This window comes from Panulirus ornatus, chromosome 15, assembly GCF_036320965.1.
Source record: "Panulirus ornatus isolate Po-2019 chromosome 15, ASM3632096v1, whole genome shotgun sequence".
Taxonomy (NCBI): domain Eukaryota; kingdom Metazoa; phylum Arthropoda; class Malacostraca; order Decapoda; family Palinuridae; genus Panulirus; species Panulirus ornatus.
This window is the reverse complement of record NC_092238.1, coordinates 19,363,184-19,382,872: the sequence shown is the minus strand read 5'-3', so window position 1 is coordinate 19,382,872 and position 19,689 is coordinate 19,363,184. Positions and strand designations below refer to the sequence as shown.

General features: G+C 42.2%; 1 protein-coding gene across 1 annotated transcript in view; it reads right to left on the bottom strand.

The window, feature by feature from the left end:
- LOC139753741 (tuberin-like) overlaps window positions 1-19,689 on the bottom strand; it is a 44,476-nt gene that overhangs the window by 14,426 nt on the left and 10,361 nt on the right. The window contains exon 2 of the mRNA XM_071670537.1: window positions 18,034-18,249. Coding sequence (XP_071526638.1) covers window positions 18,034-18,234 — 201 coding nt within the window. The 5' untranslated portion in view covers window positions 18,235-18,249. The remainder of the gene's footprint in view (window positions 1-18,033; window positions 18,250-19,689) is intronic.

The following is a 19,689-nucleotide window of genomic DNA, read 5'->3' as shown; positions in this document are numbered from 1 at the left end:
GTACACCAATTATACCCTCAACTGCCATATTATTCACCTTTGCATTCAAATCACCCATCACTATGGGAACAGTGGTTCCAACAATTTCATATGGATGCAAGGCATGGGCTATAGATAGTCAAGATGATGGTGGATGTGTTGGAAACGAGATGTTTTAGGACAATATGTGGCGTGAGTTGGTTTGATCAAGTAAGTAATGAAAGGGTAAGAGAGATGTGTGGTAATAAAAAGAGTGTGGTTGAGAGAGCAGAAGAGGGTGTATTGAAAAAGTCTGCAAACATGGAGAGAATGAGTAAGGAAAGATTGACAAAGAGGATATACGTGTCAGAGGTGGAGGGAAAGAGAAGCAGGAGACCAAATTGGAGGTGGAAAGATGGAATGAAAAAGCTTTTGAGCAATCAGGGCCTGAACATACAGGAGGGTGAGAGGTGTGCAAGGAATAAAGTGAATTGGAACAATGTGGTATACCCGGGTCGACGTGCTTTCAATGGATTGAACCAGGGCATGTGAAGCGTCTGGGGTAAACCATGAAAAGGTCTGTGGGGCCTGGATGTGGAAAGGGAGCTGTGGTTTTGGTGTATATGAATGTGACCTTTTTTTGTCTGTTCCTGGTGCTACCTTGCTGGAGGGGAGGGTGGGGGATGCTATTTTGTGTGTGGCGGGGTAGTGACGGATATGGATGAAGGCAGCAAGTATGGATATGTATGTGTATATATGTATACGTCTGTGTATGTACATGTATGTATACTTTGAAATGTATATGTAAGTATATGCGTGTGTGTGGACGTTTATGTATATACATGTGTATGTGGGTGGGTTGGGCCATTCCTTGTCTCTCTTCTGGCACTACCATGCTGATGTGGGAGACAGCGATTAAGTACTATAAATATAAATGAATATACATTTCATGTGTGGCAAGGTGATGACAGGAATGGACGAAGGCAGCAAGTAGAATATGTACACGTGTGTGTATATATGTATATGTACATGTATGTATACACCGAAATGTATAAGTATGTATATGTGCATATGTGGGTGTTTATGTATAAACATGTATGAGGGTGGGTTGGACCATTCTTTCACCTGTTTCCTTACGCTACCTTGCTAACACAGGAGACAGCCATTAAGTATAAGAAAAAAATATATACATAGGAGGAGTCAAGCAGGTAGTGCTCATCCTCCTCAAAGGCTCAGATTGGGGTGTATGAATGAGTGTGAATGTAACCAAGATGAAAAGAAAGGAGAAATAGGCATAATGTTGGAAGAAAGAAACCTGGACATTTTGGGTCTGAAAGAAACAAAGTTCAAGGGTAAAGGGGAAGAGTGGTTTGCGAAAGTCTTGGGAGTAAAGTCAGGGGTTGGTGAGAGGACAAGAGTCAGGAAGGAGTGGCACTACTCCTGTAGCAGGAGTTCTGGGAGTATGTGACAGATTGTAAGAATGTAAATTCTAGACTTGATGTAGGGAAAACAGAGTGGATGGAGAGAGATGGGCGATTATCTGTGCCTAAGCACCTGGTCATAAGAAGAAAGATCATGAGAGATGTGTTTTGGGAGCGGCTGAGTGAATGTGCTAATAGCTTTGATACACGAGACCAGGTTATAGTGATGGGTGATCTAAATGCAAAGGTGTGTAATGTGGCAGTTGAGGATGTAATTGGAATACATTGGGTATTTAGTGTTGTAAATGAAGAAAGTGAAGAGCTTGTAGATATGTGTGCTGAAAAAGGACAGGTGACTGGGAATACTTCATTAAAAAGAGATGTACATAAGTATACATATGCAATAAGGAGAAATGGTCAGGGGGCATTACTGGATTACTGGTCAATTGATAGGTGTGTAAAAGAGAAACTTTTGGAAGTTAATGCTCTGAGACGGGCAGCTGAAGGGATGTCTGATCACTATCCTGTTGAGGTAAAGGTGAAGATTTCTAGAGGTTTCCATTAAAGAAAAATGCTGGGGAGAAGAGAGTGGTGAGAGTGAACTTGGAAAGGAGACTTGTGTGAAGGAGTAGCAGGAGAGATTGAGTGAAGAATAGCAAAAGGTAAGAGCAAATGACACGAGGGGAGTGGGTGAGGAATGGGATGTATTTAGGGAAGCAGTGTTGGCTTGCACAAAAGATACAGGTGGGAGGTGGGCAGATTAGGAAGGGTAGTGAGTGGTGGGATGAAGTAAGGTTGTTAGTGAAAGGGAGGTGTTTGGATGATGGTTGCAGGGAAGTAGTGAAAGTGAGTGGGATATGTATAAAAGAAAGCAGCAGGTGGTCAAGAGAAAGGTGCAAGAGGTGAAAAAGAGGGCATATGACATATAGGATGAGAAAGTATCATTAACCTTTAGTAATAATAAAAGGAAGTTTTGGAAGGATGTAAATAATGTGAGCAAAACAGGAAAACAAATGGGAACATCGGTGAAGGGGGCAAGTGGGGAGGTAATAACAGGTAGTGATGAAGTGAGAGGCAGACAGAGTGAGTATTTTGAAGGTTTGTTAAATGTGTTTGATGACAGAGGCAGATATAGGGTGTTTTGGTCAGAGTTGTGTACGAAGTGAGAGGGTCATGGAAAATAGTTTGGCAAGCAGAGAAGAGGTAGTCAAAGCTTTGCATAAGATAAAATCCAGGAGGGCAGTGGGTTTGCATGGTACTGCAGTGGAAATTATTAAGAAAGGGGGCGACTGTGTTGTTGAATGGTTGGTAAGGATATTCATTGTATGTATGAATCATGGTGAAGTGCCTGAGGATTGGCAGAATGCATGCATAGTGCCACTGTACAAAGGCAAAGGAGATAAACGTGAGTGTTCAAACTACAGAAGCATAAGTTTGACGAGTATTCCTGGGAAATTATATGGGAAGGTATTGATTGAGAGGGTAAAGGCATGTACAGAGCATCAGATTGGGGAAGAGCAGTGTGGTTTCAGAAGTGGTAGAGGATGTGTGGATCAGGTGTTTGCTTTGAAATTTTTTTTTTTTTCGCTGTCTCCCGCGTTTGCGAGGTAGCGCAAGGAAACAGACGAAAGAAATGGCCCAACCCACCCCCATACACATGTATATACATACGTCCACACACGCAAATATACATACCTACACAGCTTTCCATGGTTTACCCCAGACGCTTCACATGCCTTGATTCAATCCACTGACAGCACGTCAACCCCGGTATACCACATCGCTCCAATTCACTCTATTCCTTGCCCTCCTTTCACCCTCCTGCATGTTCAGGCCCCGATCACACAAAATCTTTTTCACTCCATCTTTCCACCTCCAATTTGGTCTCCCTCTTCTCCTCGTTCCCTCCACCTCCGACACATATATCCTCTTGGTCAATCTTTCCTCACTCATTCTCTCCATGTGACCAAACCATTTCAAAACACCCTCTTCTGCTCTCTCAACCACGCTCTTTTTATTTCCACACATCTCTCTTACCCTTACGTTACTTACTCGATCAAACCACCTCACACCACAAATTGTCCTCAAACATCTCATTTCCAGCACGTCCATCCTCCTGCGCACAACTCTATCCATAGTCCACGCCTCGCAACCATACAACATTGTTGGAACCACTATTCCTTCAAACATACCCATTTTTGCTTTCTGAGATAATGTTCTCGACTTCCACACATTCTTCAAGGCTCCCAGAATTTTCACCCCCTCCCCCACCCTATGATCCACTTCCGCTTCCATGTTTCCATCCGCTGCCAGATCCACTCCCAGATATCTAAAACACTTCACGTCCTCCAGTTTTTCTCCATTCAAACTCACCTCCCAATTGACTTGACCCTCAACCCTACTGTACCTAATAACCTTGCTCTTATTCACATTTACTCTTAACTTTCTTCTTTCACACACTTTACCAAACTCAGTCACCAGCTTCTGCAGTTTCTCACATGAATCAGCCACCAGCGCTGTATCATCAGCGAACAACAACTGACTCACTTCCCAAGCTCTCTCATCCCCAACAGACTTCATCCTTGCCCCTCTTTCCAAAACTCTTGCATTCACCTCCCTAACAACCCCATCCATAAACAAATTAAACAACCATGGAGACATCACACACCCCTGCCGCAAACCTACATTCACTGAGAACCAATCACTTTCCTCTCTTCCTACACGTACACATGCCTTACATCCTCGATAAAAACTTTTCACTGCTTGTAACAACTTGCCTCCCACACCATATATTCTTAATACCTTCCACAGAGCATCTCTATCAACTCTATCATATGCCTATCATATGCTTTGAAAAATGTATACAAGAAATACTTAGAAAACAGATGGATTTGTATGTAGCATTTATGGATCTGGAGAAGGCTTATGATAAGGTTGACAGATGCTTTGTGGAAGGTTTTAAGAGTATACGGTGTGGTAGGTAAGTTGGTAGCAGAAGTGAAAAGTTTTTATCACAGATGTAAGGCATATGTACAAGTAGGAAGAGAGGAGAGTGATTGGTTCCCAGTGAATATCAGTTTGCAGCAAGGGTGTATGATGTAACCATGGTTGTTTAATTTGGTTATGGATGGGGTGGTTAGGGAGGTAAATGCAAGAGTTTTGGAGAGAGGGGTGAGTATGCAGTCTGTTCCTGTTGGCTGATGACAGCTCTTGTGGCTGATTTGGGTGAGAAACTGCAGAGGTTGGTAACTGAGCTTAGAAAAATATGTGAAAGGAATAAGTTTAGAGTTCAGAAGGGTTAAGGGACAATTTAATTGGGATGCAAGTTTGAATTGAGAAAAATTGGAGGAAGCGAAGTGTTTTAGATAACTGGGAGTGGACTAAGCAGTGGATGGAACCATGGAAGTGGAAGCGAGTCACAGGGTGAGGGAGGGGGTGAAGATTCTGATAGTGATGAAAAACATGTGGAAGGAGAGAATGTCATCTTGGAGAGCAAAAATGGGTATGTTTGGAGGAATAGCAGTTCCAACAATGTTATATGGTTGCAAGGCATGGGCTATACATAGCGTTGTACAAAGGAGGGTGGATATGTAGGAAACGAAATGTTTAAGGACAATATGTGGTGTGATGTGGTTTGATCGAGAAAGTAATGAAAGGGTAAGAGAGATGTGTGGAATTAAAAAGAGCGTGGTTGAGACAGCAGATGAGGACGTGTCGAAATGGTTTGGACATATATTGAGAATGAGTGAGATAAATTTGACAAAGAGGATATACGTATCAGTGATGAAGGGAACAAGGAGAAGTGAGAGACCAAATTAGAGGTGGAAGTATGGAAAGATTTTGAGATCGAGTCTGAAAATACCGGTGGGCAAGAGGCATGCATGGAATAGAGTGAATCGGAACATTGTGGTATACTGAGGTCAACAGACTGTCAATGGACTGAGCTAGGGTATGTGAAGCATTTGGGGTAAACCATGGAAAGGCCTCTGGGGCCTGGATGTGGATAGGGAGCTAGAGTTTTGATGCATTACACATAACATTTAGAGACCGAGTGTGAATGAATGTGGCCCTTTTTGTCCGTTATCCTGGCACTACCTTGCTGAAGCAGGGAGTAGTGATGCTATTTCCTGCATGGCTGGGTAGCAACAGGAATGGATGAAGGCAAGCAAGTATGAATATGTACATGTGTATGTATGAATATGTCTGTGTATGTATATGTTGATACGCATACGTGAGTTTATGTATATATATATATTCATTTTGCTCTGTCGCTGTCTCCCGCATTTGCGAGGTAGCGCAAGGAAACAGATGAAAGAAATGGCCCAACCCACCCCCATACACATGCATATACAATACACATCCACACACGCAAATATACATACCTATACATCTCAATGTACACATTTATATATATACACACAGACACCTACATATATACACATGCACACAATCCACACTGTCTCCCCTTATTCATTCCCATCGCCACCTCGCCACACATGGAATAACATCCCCCTCCCACTTCATGTGTGTGAGGTAGCGCTAGGAGAAGACAACAAAGGCCCCATTCGTTCACACTCAGTCTCTAGCTGTCATGCAATAACGTCCAAAACCACAGCTCCCTTTCCACATCCAGGCCCCACAGAACTTTCCATGGTTTACCCCAGACACTTCACATGCCCTGATTCAATCAATTGACAGTACGTCAACCCCGGTATACCACATCAATCCAATTCACTCTATTCCTTGCCAGCCTTTCACCTTCCTGCATGTTCAGGTCCCAATCACTCAAAATCTTTTTCACTCCATCTTTCCACCTCCAATTTGGTCTCCCACTTCTCCTCATTCCCTCCACCTCCGACACATATATCCTCTTGGTCAATCTTTCCTCACTCATTCTCTTCATGTGCCCAAACCATTTCAAAACACCCTCTTCTGCTCTCTCAACCACGCTCTTTTTATTTCCACACATCTCTCTTACCCTTACGTTACTTACTCGATCAAACCACCTCACACCACAAATTGTCCTCAAACATCTCATTTCCAGCACGTCCATCCTCCTGCGCACAACTCTATCCATAGTCCACGCCTCGCAACCATACAACATTGTTGGAACCACTATTCCTTCAAACATACCCATTTTTGCTTTCTGAGATAATGTTCTCGACTTCCACACATTCTTCAAGGCTCCCAGAATTTTCACCCCCTCCCCCACCCTATGATCCACTTCCGCTTCCATGTTTCCATCCGCTGCCAGATCCACTCCCAGATATCTAAAACACTTCACGTCCTCCAGTTTTTCTCCATTCAAACTCACCTCCCAATTGACTTGACCCTCAACCCTACTGTACCTAATAACCTTGCTCTTATTCACATTTACTCTTAACTTTCTTCTTTCACACACTTTACCAAACTCAGTCACCAGCTTCTGCAGTTTCTCACATGAATCAGCCACCAGCGCTGTATCATCAGCGAACAACAACTGACTCACTTCCCAAGCTCTCTCATCCCCAACAGACTTCATACTTGCCCCTCTTTCCAAAACTCTTGCATTCACCTCCCTAACAACCCCATCCATAAACAAATTAAACAACCATGGAGACATCACACACCCCTGCCGCAAACCTACATTCACTGAGAACCAATCACTTTCCTCTCTTCCTACACGTACACATGCCTTACATCCTCGATAAAAACTTTTCACTGCTTGTAACAACTTGCCTCCCACACCATATATTCTTAATACCTTCCACAGAGCATCTCTATCAACTCTATCATATGCCTATCATATGCTTTGAAAAATGTATACAAGAAATACTTAGAAAACAGATGGATTTGTATGTAGCATTTATGGATCTGGAGAAGGCTTATGATAAGGTTGACAGATGCTTTGTGGAAGGTTTTAAGAGTATACGGTGTGGTAGGTAAGTTGGTAGCAGAAGTGAAAAGTTTTTATCACAGATGTAAGGCATATGTACAAGTAGGAAGAGAGGAGAGTGATTGGTTCCCAGTGAATATCAGTTTGCAGCAAGGGTGTATGATGTAACCATGGTTGTTTAATTTGGTTATGGATGGGGTGGTTAGGGAGGTAAATGCAAGAGTTTTGGAGAGAGGGGTGAGTATGCAGTCTGTTCCTGTTGGCTGATGACAGCTCTTGTGGCTGATTTGGGTGAGAAACTGCAGAGGTTGGTAACTGAGCTTAGAAAAATATGTGAAAGGAATAAGTTTAGAGTTCAGAAGGGTTAAGGGACAATTTAATTGGGATGCAAGTTTGAATTGAGAAAAATTGGAGGAAGCGAAGTGTTTTAGATAACTGGGAGTGGACTAAGCAGTGGATGGAACCATGGAAGTGGAAGCGAGTCACAGGGTGAGGGAGGGGGTGAAGATTCTGATAGTGATGAAAAACATGTGGAAGGAGAGAATGTCATCTTGGAGAGCAAAAATGGGTATGTTTGGAGGAATAGCAGTTCCAACAATGTTATATGGTTGCAAGGCATGGGCTATACATAGCGTTGTACAAAGGAGGGTGGATATGTAGGAAACGAAATGTTTAAGGACAATATGTGGTGTGATGTGGTTTGATCGAGAAAGTAATGAAAGGGTAAGAGAGATGTGTGGAATTAAAAAGAGCGTGGTTGAGACAGCAGATGAGGACGTGTCGAAATGGTTTGGACATATATTGAGAATGAGTGAGATAAATTTGACAAAGAGGATATACGTATCAGTGATGAAGGGAACAAGGAGAAGTGAGAGACCAAATTAGAGGTGGAAGTATGGAAAGATTTTGAGATCGAGTCTGAAAATACCGGTGGGCAAGAGGCATGCATGGAATAGAGTGAATCGGAACATTGTGGTATACTGAGGTCAACAGACTGTCAATGGACTGAGCTAGGGTATGTGAAGCATTTGGGGTAAACCATGGAAAGGCCTCTGGGGCCTGGATGTGGATAGGGAGCTAGAGTTTTGATGCATTACACATAACATTTAGAGACCGAGTGTGAATGAATGTGGCCCTTTTTGTCCGTTATCCTGGCACTACCTTGCTGAAGCAGGGAGTAGTGATGCTATTTCCTGCATGGCTGGGTAGCAACAGGAATGGATGAAGGCAAGCAAGTATGAATATGTACATGTGTATGTATGAATATGTCTGTGTATGTATATGTTGATACGCATACGTGAGTTTATGTATATATATATATTCATTTTGCTCTGTCGCTGTCTCCCGCATTTGCGAGGTAGCGCAAGGAAACAGATGAAAGAAATGGCCCAACCCACCCCCATACACATGCATATACAATACACATCCACACACGCAAATATACATACCTATACATCTCAATGTACACATTTATATATATACACACAGACACCTACATATATACACATGCACACAATTCACACTGTCTCCCCTTATTCATTCCCATCGCCACCTCGCCACACATGGAATAACATCCCCCTCCCACTTCATGTGTGTGAGGTAGCGCTAGGAAAAGACAACAAAGGCCCCATTCGTTCACACTCAGTCTCTAGCTGTCATGCAATAACATCCAAAACCACAGCTCCCTTTCCACATCCAGGCCCCACAGAACTTTCCATGGTTTACCCCAGACACTTCACATGCCCTGATTCAATCAATTGACAGTACGTCAACCCCGGTATACCACATCAATCCAATTCACTCTATTCCTTGCCAGCCTTTCACCTTCCTGCATGTTCAGGTCCCAATCACTCAAAATCTTTTTCACTCCATCTTTCCACCTCCAATTTGGTCTCCCACTTCTCCTCATTCCCTCCACCTCCGACACATATATCCTCTTGGTCAATCTTTCCTCACTCATTCTCTTCATGTGCCCAAACCATTTCAAAACACCCTCTTCTGCTCTCTCAACCACGCTTTTTTTATTTCCACACATCTCTCTTACCGTTACATTACTTACTCGATCAAACCACCTCACACCACATATTGTCCTCAAATATCTCATTTCCAGCACATCCACCCTCCTGCACACAACTATCCATAGCCCACGCCTCGCAACCATACAACATTGATGGAACCACTATTCCTTCAAACATACCCATTTTTGCTTTCTGAGATAATGTTCTCGACTTCCACACATTCTTCAAGGCTCCCAGGATTTTCGCCCCCTCCCCCACCCTATGATTCACTTCCACTTCCATGGTTCCATTCGCTGCCAGATCCACTCCCAGATATCTAAAACATTTTACTTCCTCCAGTTTTTCTCCATTCAAACTTACCTCCCAATTAACTTGACCCTCAATCCTACTGTACCTAATAACCTTGCTCTTATTCACATTTACTCTTAACTTTCTTCTTTCACACACTTTACCAAACTCAGTCACCAGCTTCTGCAGTTTCTCACATGAATCAGCCACCAGCGCTGTAGCGACAGTGAACAACAACTGACTCACTTCCCAAGCTCTCTCATCCCCAACAGACTGCATACTTGCCCCTCTTTCCAAAACTCTTGCAATCACCTCCCTAACAACCCCATCCATAAACAAATTAAACAACCACGGAGACATCACACACCCCTGCCGCAAACCTACATTCACTGAGAACCAATCACTTTCCTCTCTTCCTACACCTACACATGCCTTACATCCTCAATAAAAACTTTCCACTGCTTCTAACAACTTGCCTCCTACACCATATATTCTTAGTACCTTCCACAGAGCATCTCTATCAACTCTATCATATGCCTTCTCCAGATCCATAAATGCTACATACAAATCCATTAGCTTTTCTAAGTATTTCTCACATACATTCTTCAAAGCAAACACCTGATCCACACATCCTCTACCACTTCTGAAACCACACTGCTCTTCCCCAATCTGATGCTCTGTACATGCCTTCACCCTCTCAATCAATACCCTTCCATATAATTTGCCAGGAATACTCAACAAACTTATACCTCCGTAATTTGAGCACACACTCTTATCCCCTTTGCCTTTGTACAATGGCACTATGCATGCATTCCGCCAATCCTCGCGCACCTCACCATGAATCATACATACATTAAATAACCTCATCAACCAGTCAACAATACAGTCATCCCCTTTTTTAATAAATTCCACTGCAATACCATCCAAACCATATATATATATATATATATATATATATATATATATATATATATATATATATATATATATATGTCTCAGAGTGCTGCAAATTATACAGTCAAGATATTGCAAAGGAATGTTGGCCATGATTTCACCATGGACTAAAAAAATGCCTCGCCCGGGACGGTGGCTACGTCTGGCTTGTGACACAAGCCACACTCATCCATGGACCCAAGGATCACAAGCCACAATACGTCGTCTGCCTCAACTACGTCGTCAGCGCCTCTTCGCAAACGGAACTACCTTGGCCCACCAGTGATGCTACTACGTTTGTGAATCGGGAACCATTGCAACACAAACCCCGCCAGGTGGTAGAGTTTCCCGCAGTGTATCGAGACAGACTTCCCCAGAACTTCTTTTTAAAGGGGAAGTAAATGTTTATAGTTGTGTTACTGGAGTGAGAGTTTTCATACATGGTGTTTTGACAAGAAAATAGTGAAATTGGAGAAAAATGTAGCTTAGACATTGAAGCTTATTGATACAGTGGTTAAATTGATGAGAACTGCTATTGACGTTTGTGTAAATAAATTATACATTTCCTTTTTCCATAGCCAGAGGTTGAACCATTATGTGACATTCATTTTTTTTTCATTAATTTCAAGCTAGAAGTTTCAGTTTTCTAAATTGTTTCTTACATTTTTCATATGTATATATATGTATGTGTGTGTGTGTGTATATGTGCATATGTATGTGTATGTGTGTGTATGTGTATATGTATATATATATGTGTATATTATCCCTGGGGATAGGGGTGAAAGAATACTTCCCACGTATTCCTCGCGTGTCGTAGAAAGCGACTAGAGGGGACGGGAGCGGGGGGCCAGAAATCCTCCCCTCCTTGTATTAACTTTCTAAAATGGGAAACAGAAGAAGGAGTCACGCGGGGAGTGCTCATCCTCCTCGAAGGCTCAGAGTGGGGTGCCTAAATGTGTGTGGATGTAACCAAGATGTGAAAAAAGGAGAGATAGGTAGTATGTTTGAGGAAAGGAACCTGGATGTTTTGGCTCTGAGTGAAACGAAGCTCAAGGGTAAAGGGGAAGAGTGGTTTGGGAATGTCTGGGGAGTAAAGTCAGGGGTTAGTGAGAGGACAAGAGCAAGGGAAGGAGTAGCAATACTCCTGAAACAGGAGTTGTGGGAGTATGTGATAGAATGTAAGAAAGTAAATTCTCGATTAATATGGGTAAAACTGAAAGTTGATGGAGAGAGGTGGGTGATTATTGGTGCATATGCACCTGGGCATGAGAAGAAAGATCATGAGAGGCAAGTGTTTTGGGAGCAGCTGAATGAGTGTGTTAGTGGTTTTGATGCACGAGACCGGGTTATAGTGATGGGTGATTTGAATGCAAAGGTGAGTAATGTGGCAGTTGAGGGAATAATTGGTATACATGGGGTGTTCAGTGTTGTAAATGGAAATGGTGAAGAGCTTGTAGATTTATGTGCTGAAAAAGGACTGATGATTGGGAATACCTGGTTTAAAAAGCGAGATATACATAAGTATACTTATGTAAGTAGGAGAGATGGCCAGAGAGCGTTATTGGATTACGTGTTAATTGACAGGCGTGCGAAAGAGAGACTTTTGGATGTTAATGTGCTGAGAGGTGCAACTGGAGGGATGTCTGATCATTATCTTGTGGAGGCTAAGGTGAAGATTTGTATGGGTTTTCAGAAAAGAAGAGTGAATGTTGGGGTGAAGAGGGTGGTGAGAGTAAGTGAGCTTGGGAAGGAGACCTGTGTGAGGAAGTACCAGGAGAGACTGAGTACAGAATGGAAAAAGGTGAGAACAATGGAAGTAAGGGGAGTGGGGGAGGAATGGGATGTATTTAGGGAATCAGTGATGGATTGCGCAAAAGATGCTTGTGGCATGAGAAGAGAGGGAGGTGGGTTGATTAGAAAGGGTAGTGAGTGGTGGGATGAAGAAGTAAGAGTATTAGTGAAAGAGAAGAGAGAGGCATTTGGACGATTTTTGCAGGGAAAAAATGCAATTGAGTGGGAGATGTATAAAAGAAAGAGACAGGAGGTCAAGAGAAAGGTGCAAGAGGTGAAAAAAAGGGCAAATGAGAGTTGGGGTGAGAGAGTATCATTAAATTTTAGAGAGAATAAAAAGATGTTCTGGAAGGAGGTAAATAAAGTGCGTAAGACAAGGGAGCAAATGGGAACTTCAGTGAAGGGCGCAAATGGGGAGGTGATAACAAGTAGTGGTGATGTGAGAAGGAGATGGAGTGAGTATTTTGAAGGTTTGTTGAATGTGTTTGATGATAGAGTGGCAGATATAGGGTGTTTTGGTCGAGGTGGTGTGCAAAGTGAGAGGGTTAGGGAAAATGATTTGGTAAACAGAGAAGAGGTAGTGAAAGCTTTGCGGAAGATGAAAGCCAGCAAGGCAGCAGGTTTGGATGGTATTGCAGTGGAATTTATTAAAAAAGGGGGTGACTGTATTGTGGACTGGTTGGTAAAGTTATTTAATGTATGTATGACTCATGATGAGGTGCCTGAGGATTGGCGGAATGCGTGCATAGTGCCATTGTACAAAGGCAAAGGGGATAAGAGTGAGTGCTCAAATTACAGAGGTATAAGTTTGTTGAGTATTCCTGGTAATTTATATGGGAGGGTATTGATTGAGAGGGTGAAGGCATGTACAGAGCATCAGATCGGGGAAGAGCAGTGTGGTTTCAGAAGTGGTAGAGGATGTGTGGATCAGGTGTTTGCTTTGAAGAATGTATGCGAGAAATACTTAGAAAAGCAAATGGATTTGTATGTAGCATTTATGGATCTGGAGAAGGCATATGATAGAGTTGATAGAGATACTCTGTGGAAGGTATTAAGAATATATGGTGTGGGAGGAAAGTTGTTAGAAGCAGTGAAAAGTTTTTATCGAGGATGTAAGGCATGTGTACGTGTAGGAAGAGAGGAAAGTGATTGGTTCTCAGTGAATGTAGGTTTGCGGCAGGGGTGTGTGATGTCTCCATGGTTGTTTAATTTGTTTATGGATGGGGTTGTTAGGGAGGTAAATGCAAGAGTTTTGGAAAGAGGGGCAAGTATGAAGTCTGTTGGGGATGAGAGAGCTTGGGAAGTGAGTCAGTTGTTGTTCGCTGATGATACAGCGCTGGTGGCTGATTCATGTGAGAAACTGCAGAAGCTGGTGACTGAGTTTGGTAAAGTGTGTGGAAGAAGAAAGTTAAGAGTAAATGTGAATAAGAGCAAGGTTATTAGGTACAGTAGGGTTGAGGGTCAAGTCAATTGGGAGGTGAGTTTGAATGGAGAAAAAATGGAGGGAGTGAAGTGTTTTAGATATCTGGGAGTGGATCTGGCAGCGGATGGAACCATGGAAGCGGAAGTGGATCATAGGGTGGGGGAGGGGGCGAAAATTCTGGGGGCCTTGAAGAATGTGTGGAAGTCGAGAACATTATCTCGGAAAGCAAAAATGGCTATGTTTGAAGGAATAGTGGTTCCAACAATGTTGTATGGTTGCGAGGCGTGGGCTATGGATAGAGTTGTGCACAGGAGGATGGATTTGCTGGAAATGAGATGTTTGAGGACAATGTGTGGTGTGAGGTGGTTTGATCGAGTGAGTAACGTAAGGGTAAGAGAGATGTGTGGAAATAAAAAGAGCATGGTTGAGAGAGCAGAAGAGGGTGTTTTGAAGTGGTTTGGGCACATGGAGAGAATGAGTGAGGAAAGATTGACCAAGAGGATATATGTGTCGGAGGTGGAGGGAACGAGGAGAAGAGGGAGACCAAATTGGAGGTGGAAAGATGGAGTGAAAAAGATTTTGTGTGATCGGGGCCTGAACATGCAGGAGGGTGAAAGGAGGGCAAGGAATAGAGTGAATTGGAGCGATGTGGTATACCGGGGTTGACGTGCTGTCAGTGGATTGAATCAAGGCATGTGAAGCATCTGGGGTAAACCATGGAAAGCTGTGTAGGTATGTATATTTGCGTGTGTGGACATATGTATATACATGTGTATGGGGGGGGTTGGGCCATTTCTTTCGTCTGTTTCCTTGCGCTACCTCGCAAACGCGGGAGACAGCGACAAAGTATAATATAAAATATATATATATATATATATATATATATATATATATATATATATATATATATATATATATATATGTGTGTGTGTGTGTGTGTATGTGAGTGAATGGGCCATTCTTAACCTGTTTCTTAGTGCTACTTTCCTGATGTGGGAAACAGTAATTAAGTATAATAAATAAAATGAATATCTTTTTCTTTATCATTATCATTATACTTAATGGCCATTTCCCACATCAGCAAGGTAGCCCTAGGAAATAGACGAAGAATGGCCCAACCACTCATATACACATATACATATACATAAACGCCCATACATGCATATATACATACATATACATAACAGAGATACACACATACATGTATACACATGCATATATCCATACTTGCCGCCTTCATCCATTCCCATCACTATCCCGCCACACAAAATATAGCCCCTCCCCTACAATGAGGTAGCACCAGGAATTGACAAAAAAGGTCACATTCATTCACACTAGCTGTCATGTGTAATGCACCGAAACCACAACTCACTTTCCACATCCAGGCTCCACAGACCTTTCCATGGTTTACCCCAGATGCTTCCCATGCCCTGGTTCAATCCATTGACAGCATGTTGACCCCAGTACACCATATCATTCCAATTCACTATTCCTTGCACTCCTTTCACCCTCCTGTATGTTTAGGCACCTATCACAAAAACGTTTTCACTCCATCCTCCCACCTCCAATTTGGTTTCCCTCTTTTCCTTTTTCCCTACACCTTTGACACGTATATCCTCTTTGTAAATCTTTCCTCACTCATTCTCTCCATGTCTTCATACCATTTCAACTCACCCTCTTCTGCTCTCTCAACCACACTTTTTATTACCACACATCCCTCTTACCCTTACATTACTTAATCAAACCACCTCACACCACAAATTGTCCTCAAACATTTCATTTCCAACACATCCACCCTCCTCTGTACAACCCTATCAACAGCCCATGCCTTGCAACCATACAACATTGTTGGAAACACTATTCCTTCAAATATATCCATTTTCACTCTCCAAGATAACGTTCTCGACTTCCACAAATTCTTCAGTGCTCCCAGAACCTTTGCCCCTGCCCCCACCCTGTGACTCACTTCCGCATCCATGGTTCCATCCGCTGCCAAGTCCACTCCCAGATATCTAAAACACTTCACTTCCTCCAGTTTTTATCCATTCAAACTTACCTCACAATTAACTTCTCCCTCAACCCCAATGAACCCAATTACCTTGCTCTTATTCACATTTACTCTCAGCTTTCTCCTTTCACACACTTTACCAAACTCAGTCACAAACCTCTTCAGCTTCACACCCAAATCAGCCACCAGTGCTGTATCATCAGCAAACAACAACTGACTCACTTTTCAAGCCCTCTCATCCACAACAGACTGCATATTTGCCCCTCTCTCCAAAACTCTTGTAGTCACCTCCCTAACCACCCCATCCATAAACAAAATTAAACAACCATGGAGACATCATACACCCATTCCACAAACCGACATTCACTGGGAACCAATCACTTTCCTGTCTTCCTACTCATCCACATGCCTTACATCCTTGGTTAAAATCTTTCAATGCTTCTAGCAACTTACATCCTACACCATATACTCTTTAAAACCTTCCACAAAGCATCTCTATCAACCCTATCATACGCCTTCTCCAGATGCATAAATGCTGCATACAAATCCATCTGTTTTTCTAAGTATTTCTCACATACATTCTTCAAAGCACACACCTGATCCAAACATCCTCTACCACTTCTGAAACCACACTGCTCCTCCCCAATCTGATGCTCTGTATATGCTTTTACCCTCTCAATCAATACCCTTCCATATAATTTCCCAGGAATACTCAGTAAACTTATGCCTCAGTAGTTTGAACACTCATCTTCATCCCCTTTGCATTTGTACAATGGCACTATGCATGCATTCTGCTAATCCTCAGGGACTTCACCATGATCCAAACATACAATGAATATACTTAACCAATCAACAACATAGTCACCCCCTTTATTAATAAATTCCACTGCAATAACATCCAAACCCACTACCTTGCCAGCTTTTATCTTCCACAAAGCTTTCACTACCTCTTTTCTGTTTACCAAACCATTCTCCCTGACCCTCTCACTTTGCACACCACCCTGATCAAAACAACCTATATCTGCAACTCTATCATCAAACACATTCAGCAAACCTTCAAAATACTCACTCCATCTCCCTCTCACTTCATCACTACTTGTTATTACCTACTTATTTGCCCTCTTCACTAATGTTCCCATTTGTTCTCTTGTCTTATGCACTTAATCTACCTCCTTCCGAATCAACTTTTTATTTTCCCAAAAATTTAATGATACTCTCACCCCAACTCTCATTTGCCTGCTTTTTCGCCCCTTGCACCTTTCTCTTGACCTCCTGCTACTTTCTTTGATACGTTTCCCAGTCATTTGCACTGCTTCCCTGCAAAAGCCATCCAAGTGCCTCTCTCGTCTCCTCCACTAACAACCTACCTTCATCCCACCACTCACTACCCTTTCTAATTTGCACACCTCCCACCTTTCTCATGCCACATATATCTTTTGTGCAAGCCATCACTGCTCACCTAAACACATCCCATTCCTTCCCTATTCCCCTCATCATTTGCTCTCACCTTTTGCCATTCTACACTATCTCTCCTGGTACTTCCTCACAAAAGTCTCCTTTCCAAGCTCACTTACTCTCACCACTCTTCTCCCCAACAGTCTCTTGTTTCTGAAAACATCTACAAATCTTCACCTCCACAAGATAGTGATCAGACATCCCTCCAGCTGCCTGTGTCAGCACATTAACATCCAAAAGTCTCTCTTTTACATGCCTATCAATTAACACATAATCCAATAACGCCCTTTGACGATTTCTCCTACTCACATACGTATTCTTATGTATATCTCTTTTTGAACCAGGTATTCCCAATCATCAGTCCTTTTTTAGCACACAAATCCACAAGCTCTTCACCATTTCCATTTACAACACTGAAACATCCCATATAAACCAATCATATCCTCAACTGCCACATTACTCACCTTTGCATTCAAATCACCCATAACTATAACCTTTTCTCATGCATCAAAGCAGCTAACACACTCACTCAACTGTTCCCAAAACACTTGCCTCTCATGATCTTTCTTCTCATGACCAGGTGCATAGGCACCAATAATCACCCATATCTCTCCATCCACTTTCAGTTTTACCCACATCAATCTAGAATTTATTTTCTTACACTATCACATACTCCCACAATTCCTGCTTCATGAGTAGTGCTCCTGTCCTCTCACCAACCCCTGACTTACTCCCAAGACATATATATATATATTGAAGGCTGGTAATCAAACATGCAAAAGGACACACAACTACAATCAAAAGATACTATATATCAATTTAAATAAATAGTACAGTACTATATGTTGAAAGGAACTGCAAACCTCTTCCAGTTTCCTTGTACTCATCAATTCATCAAGTTCTTTAATGGCTTTGATTCTAGTAGATGCAGGAGACTTGGAACTTAGCTCAGCCCTCAGCTCTTCTGTCAGCGTAATGTGTTGATTCAGTGGTACATTTCCACACTCAGATTTCAGCCATCTCTTTAGTCTTTCAGGAAACGAATATCTGCTGTCTTTGCTCATCTTAATTTCATTCCACTGAAAATATAAACTAAAGTCTGTGTTAAGTTTTCATAGATTACATCCTGTCTTTATATAACTGTACAGATGGATGTCTACATTTCAGTAAATCTGTTAAGATGTATACCAATTAGTATTTACCTCCCTAACCATCCCAACCATATAAAAAGTAAACACCATGGGGACATCACACACCCCTGCCGCAGACCAACCTTTACTGGAAACCAATCAATCTTCTCTCTTCCTACTCATACACATGCCTTACCTCCTTGATAAAACTTCTCACTGCTTCTGGTAGTTTATCTCCCACACCATATACTCTTCAGACCTTCTAACAAGGAACCCTATCATATGCCTTCTCCAGAAACATAAATGCTACAGACAAATACATGTTTTTCCAAGTATCTCTAACACATTCTTCAAAGGAAACACCTGATCCACACATCCTCTACCATTTTTGAAACCACACTGCTCCTCCCCAATCTGATGCTCGATACATGCCTTCACCTTCTCTATCAATATTCTCTCATACATTTTTCCAGGAATTCTCATAAAATATATGCCATCATATTTTGAACATTCACCTTGAGCCCCTCTGCCTCTGTATAATGGCACTGTGCATGCATTCTGCCAAACCTCAGTCACTTCACCATGATACATACATATACTGAATATCCTTACCAGCTAATCAACAACACAGTCACTTCCTTTCTTAATTAATTCAAATGCTATAATATCCCCTCCCATTTCCTTGCCAGATTTCATCTGGAAAGCTTTCACCACTTCTTCTCGCTTCACAAAACCAATGTACCCAACTCTCTCACTTCGCACACCATTTCAACCAAAACACATCACATCTGCCACTCTATCATGAAACATATTCAACAATCCTTCAAAACATACACTAATGTTCTCTTGTTCTCTTGTCTTTCTCTCATTATTTACCTCATTTCAAACTCTCTTTCTTATTCTCCTTGAACTCTAAAATGATAATCTCTCATCCCAACTCAATTCTTTTTCAACCCTTGCACCTTCCTTTTGACCTTTTATATATTTCCCAGTCATTTGCATCCCTTCCTTGTGAGTACCATCTAAATGCTTCCCTTTTCTCTTTAACAGCTGTACTTGGTACCACTGGTGCTACCCAGCTGGGTATTGGGAAGGTTAGTGATAATATGGTGGGCCAACACTTCAGTGGTTGTAAAGTTGTGCTTCTTTGATCCAGGTAGCTGTCTTTTCTTTCTGCCATACCCATATGACAACTGCTGTCACTCTGTCAACAAGCATACAATCTCACCTTAACACAAATAAGACTTGACAACTCACACAAATCATTCTTTACAACTCTAGATTTTCCTGTTGAGAGCACTTTGAGCTAGCCCTATCTTTTGGGAAAATGGTAGAATCAATGGATAAAAGTAGTAGGTAGGAACATTAGACAGAAGCTTCAGGTAGGAA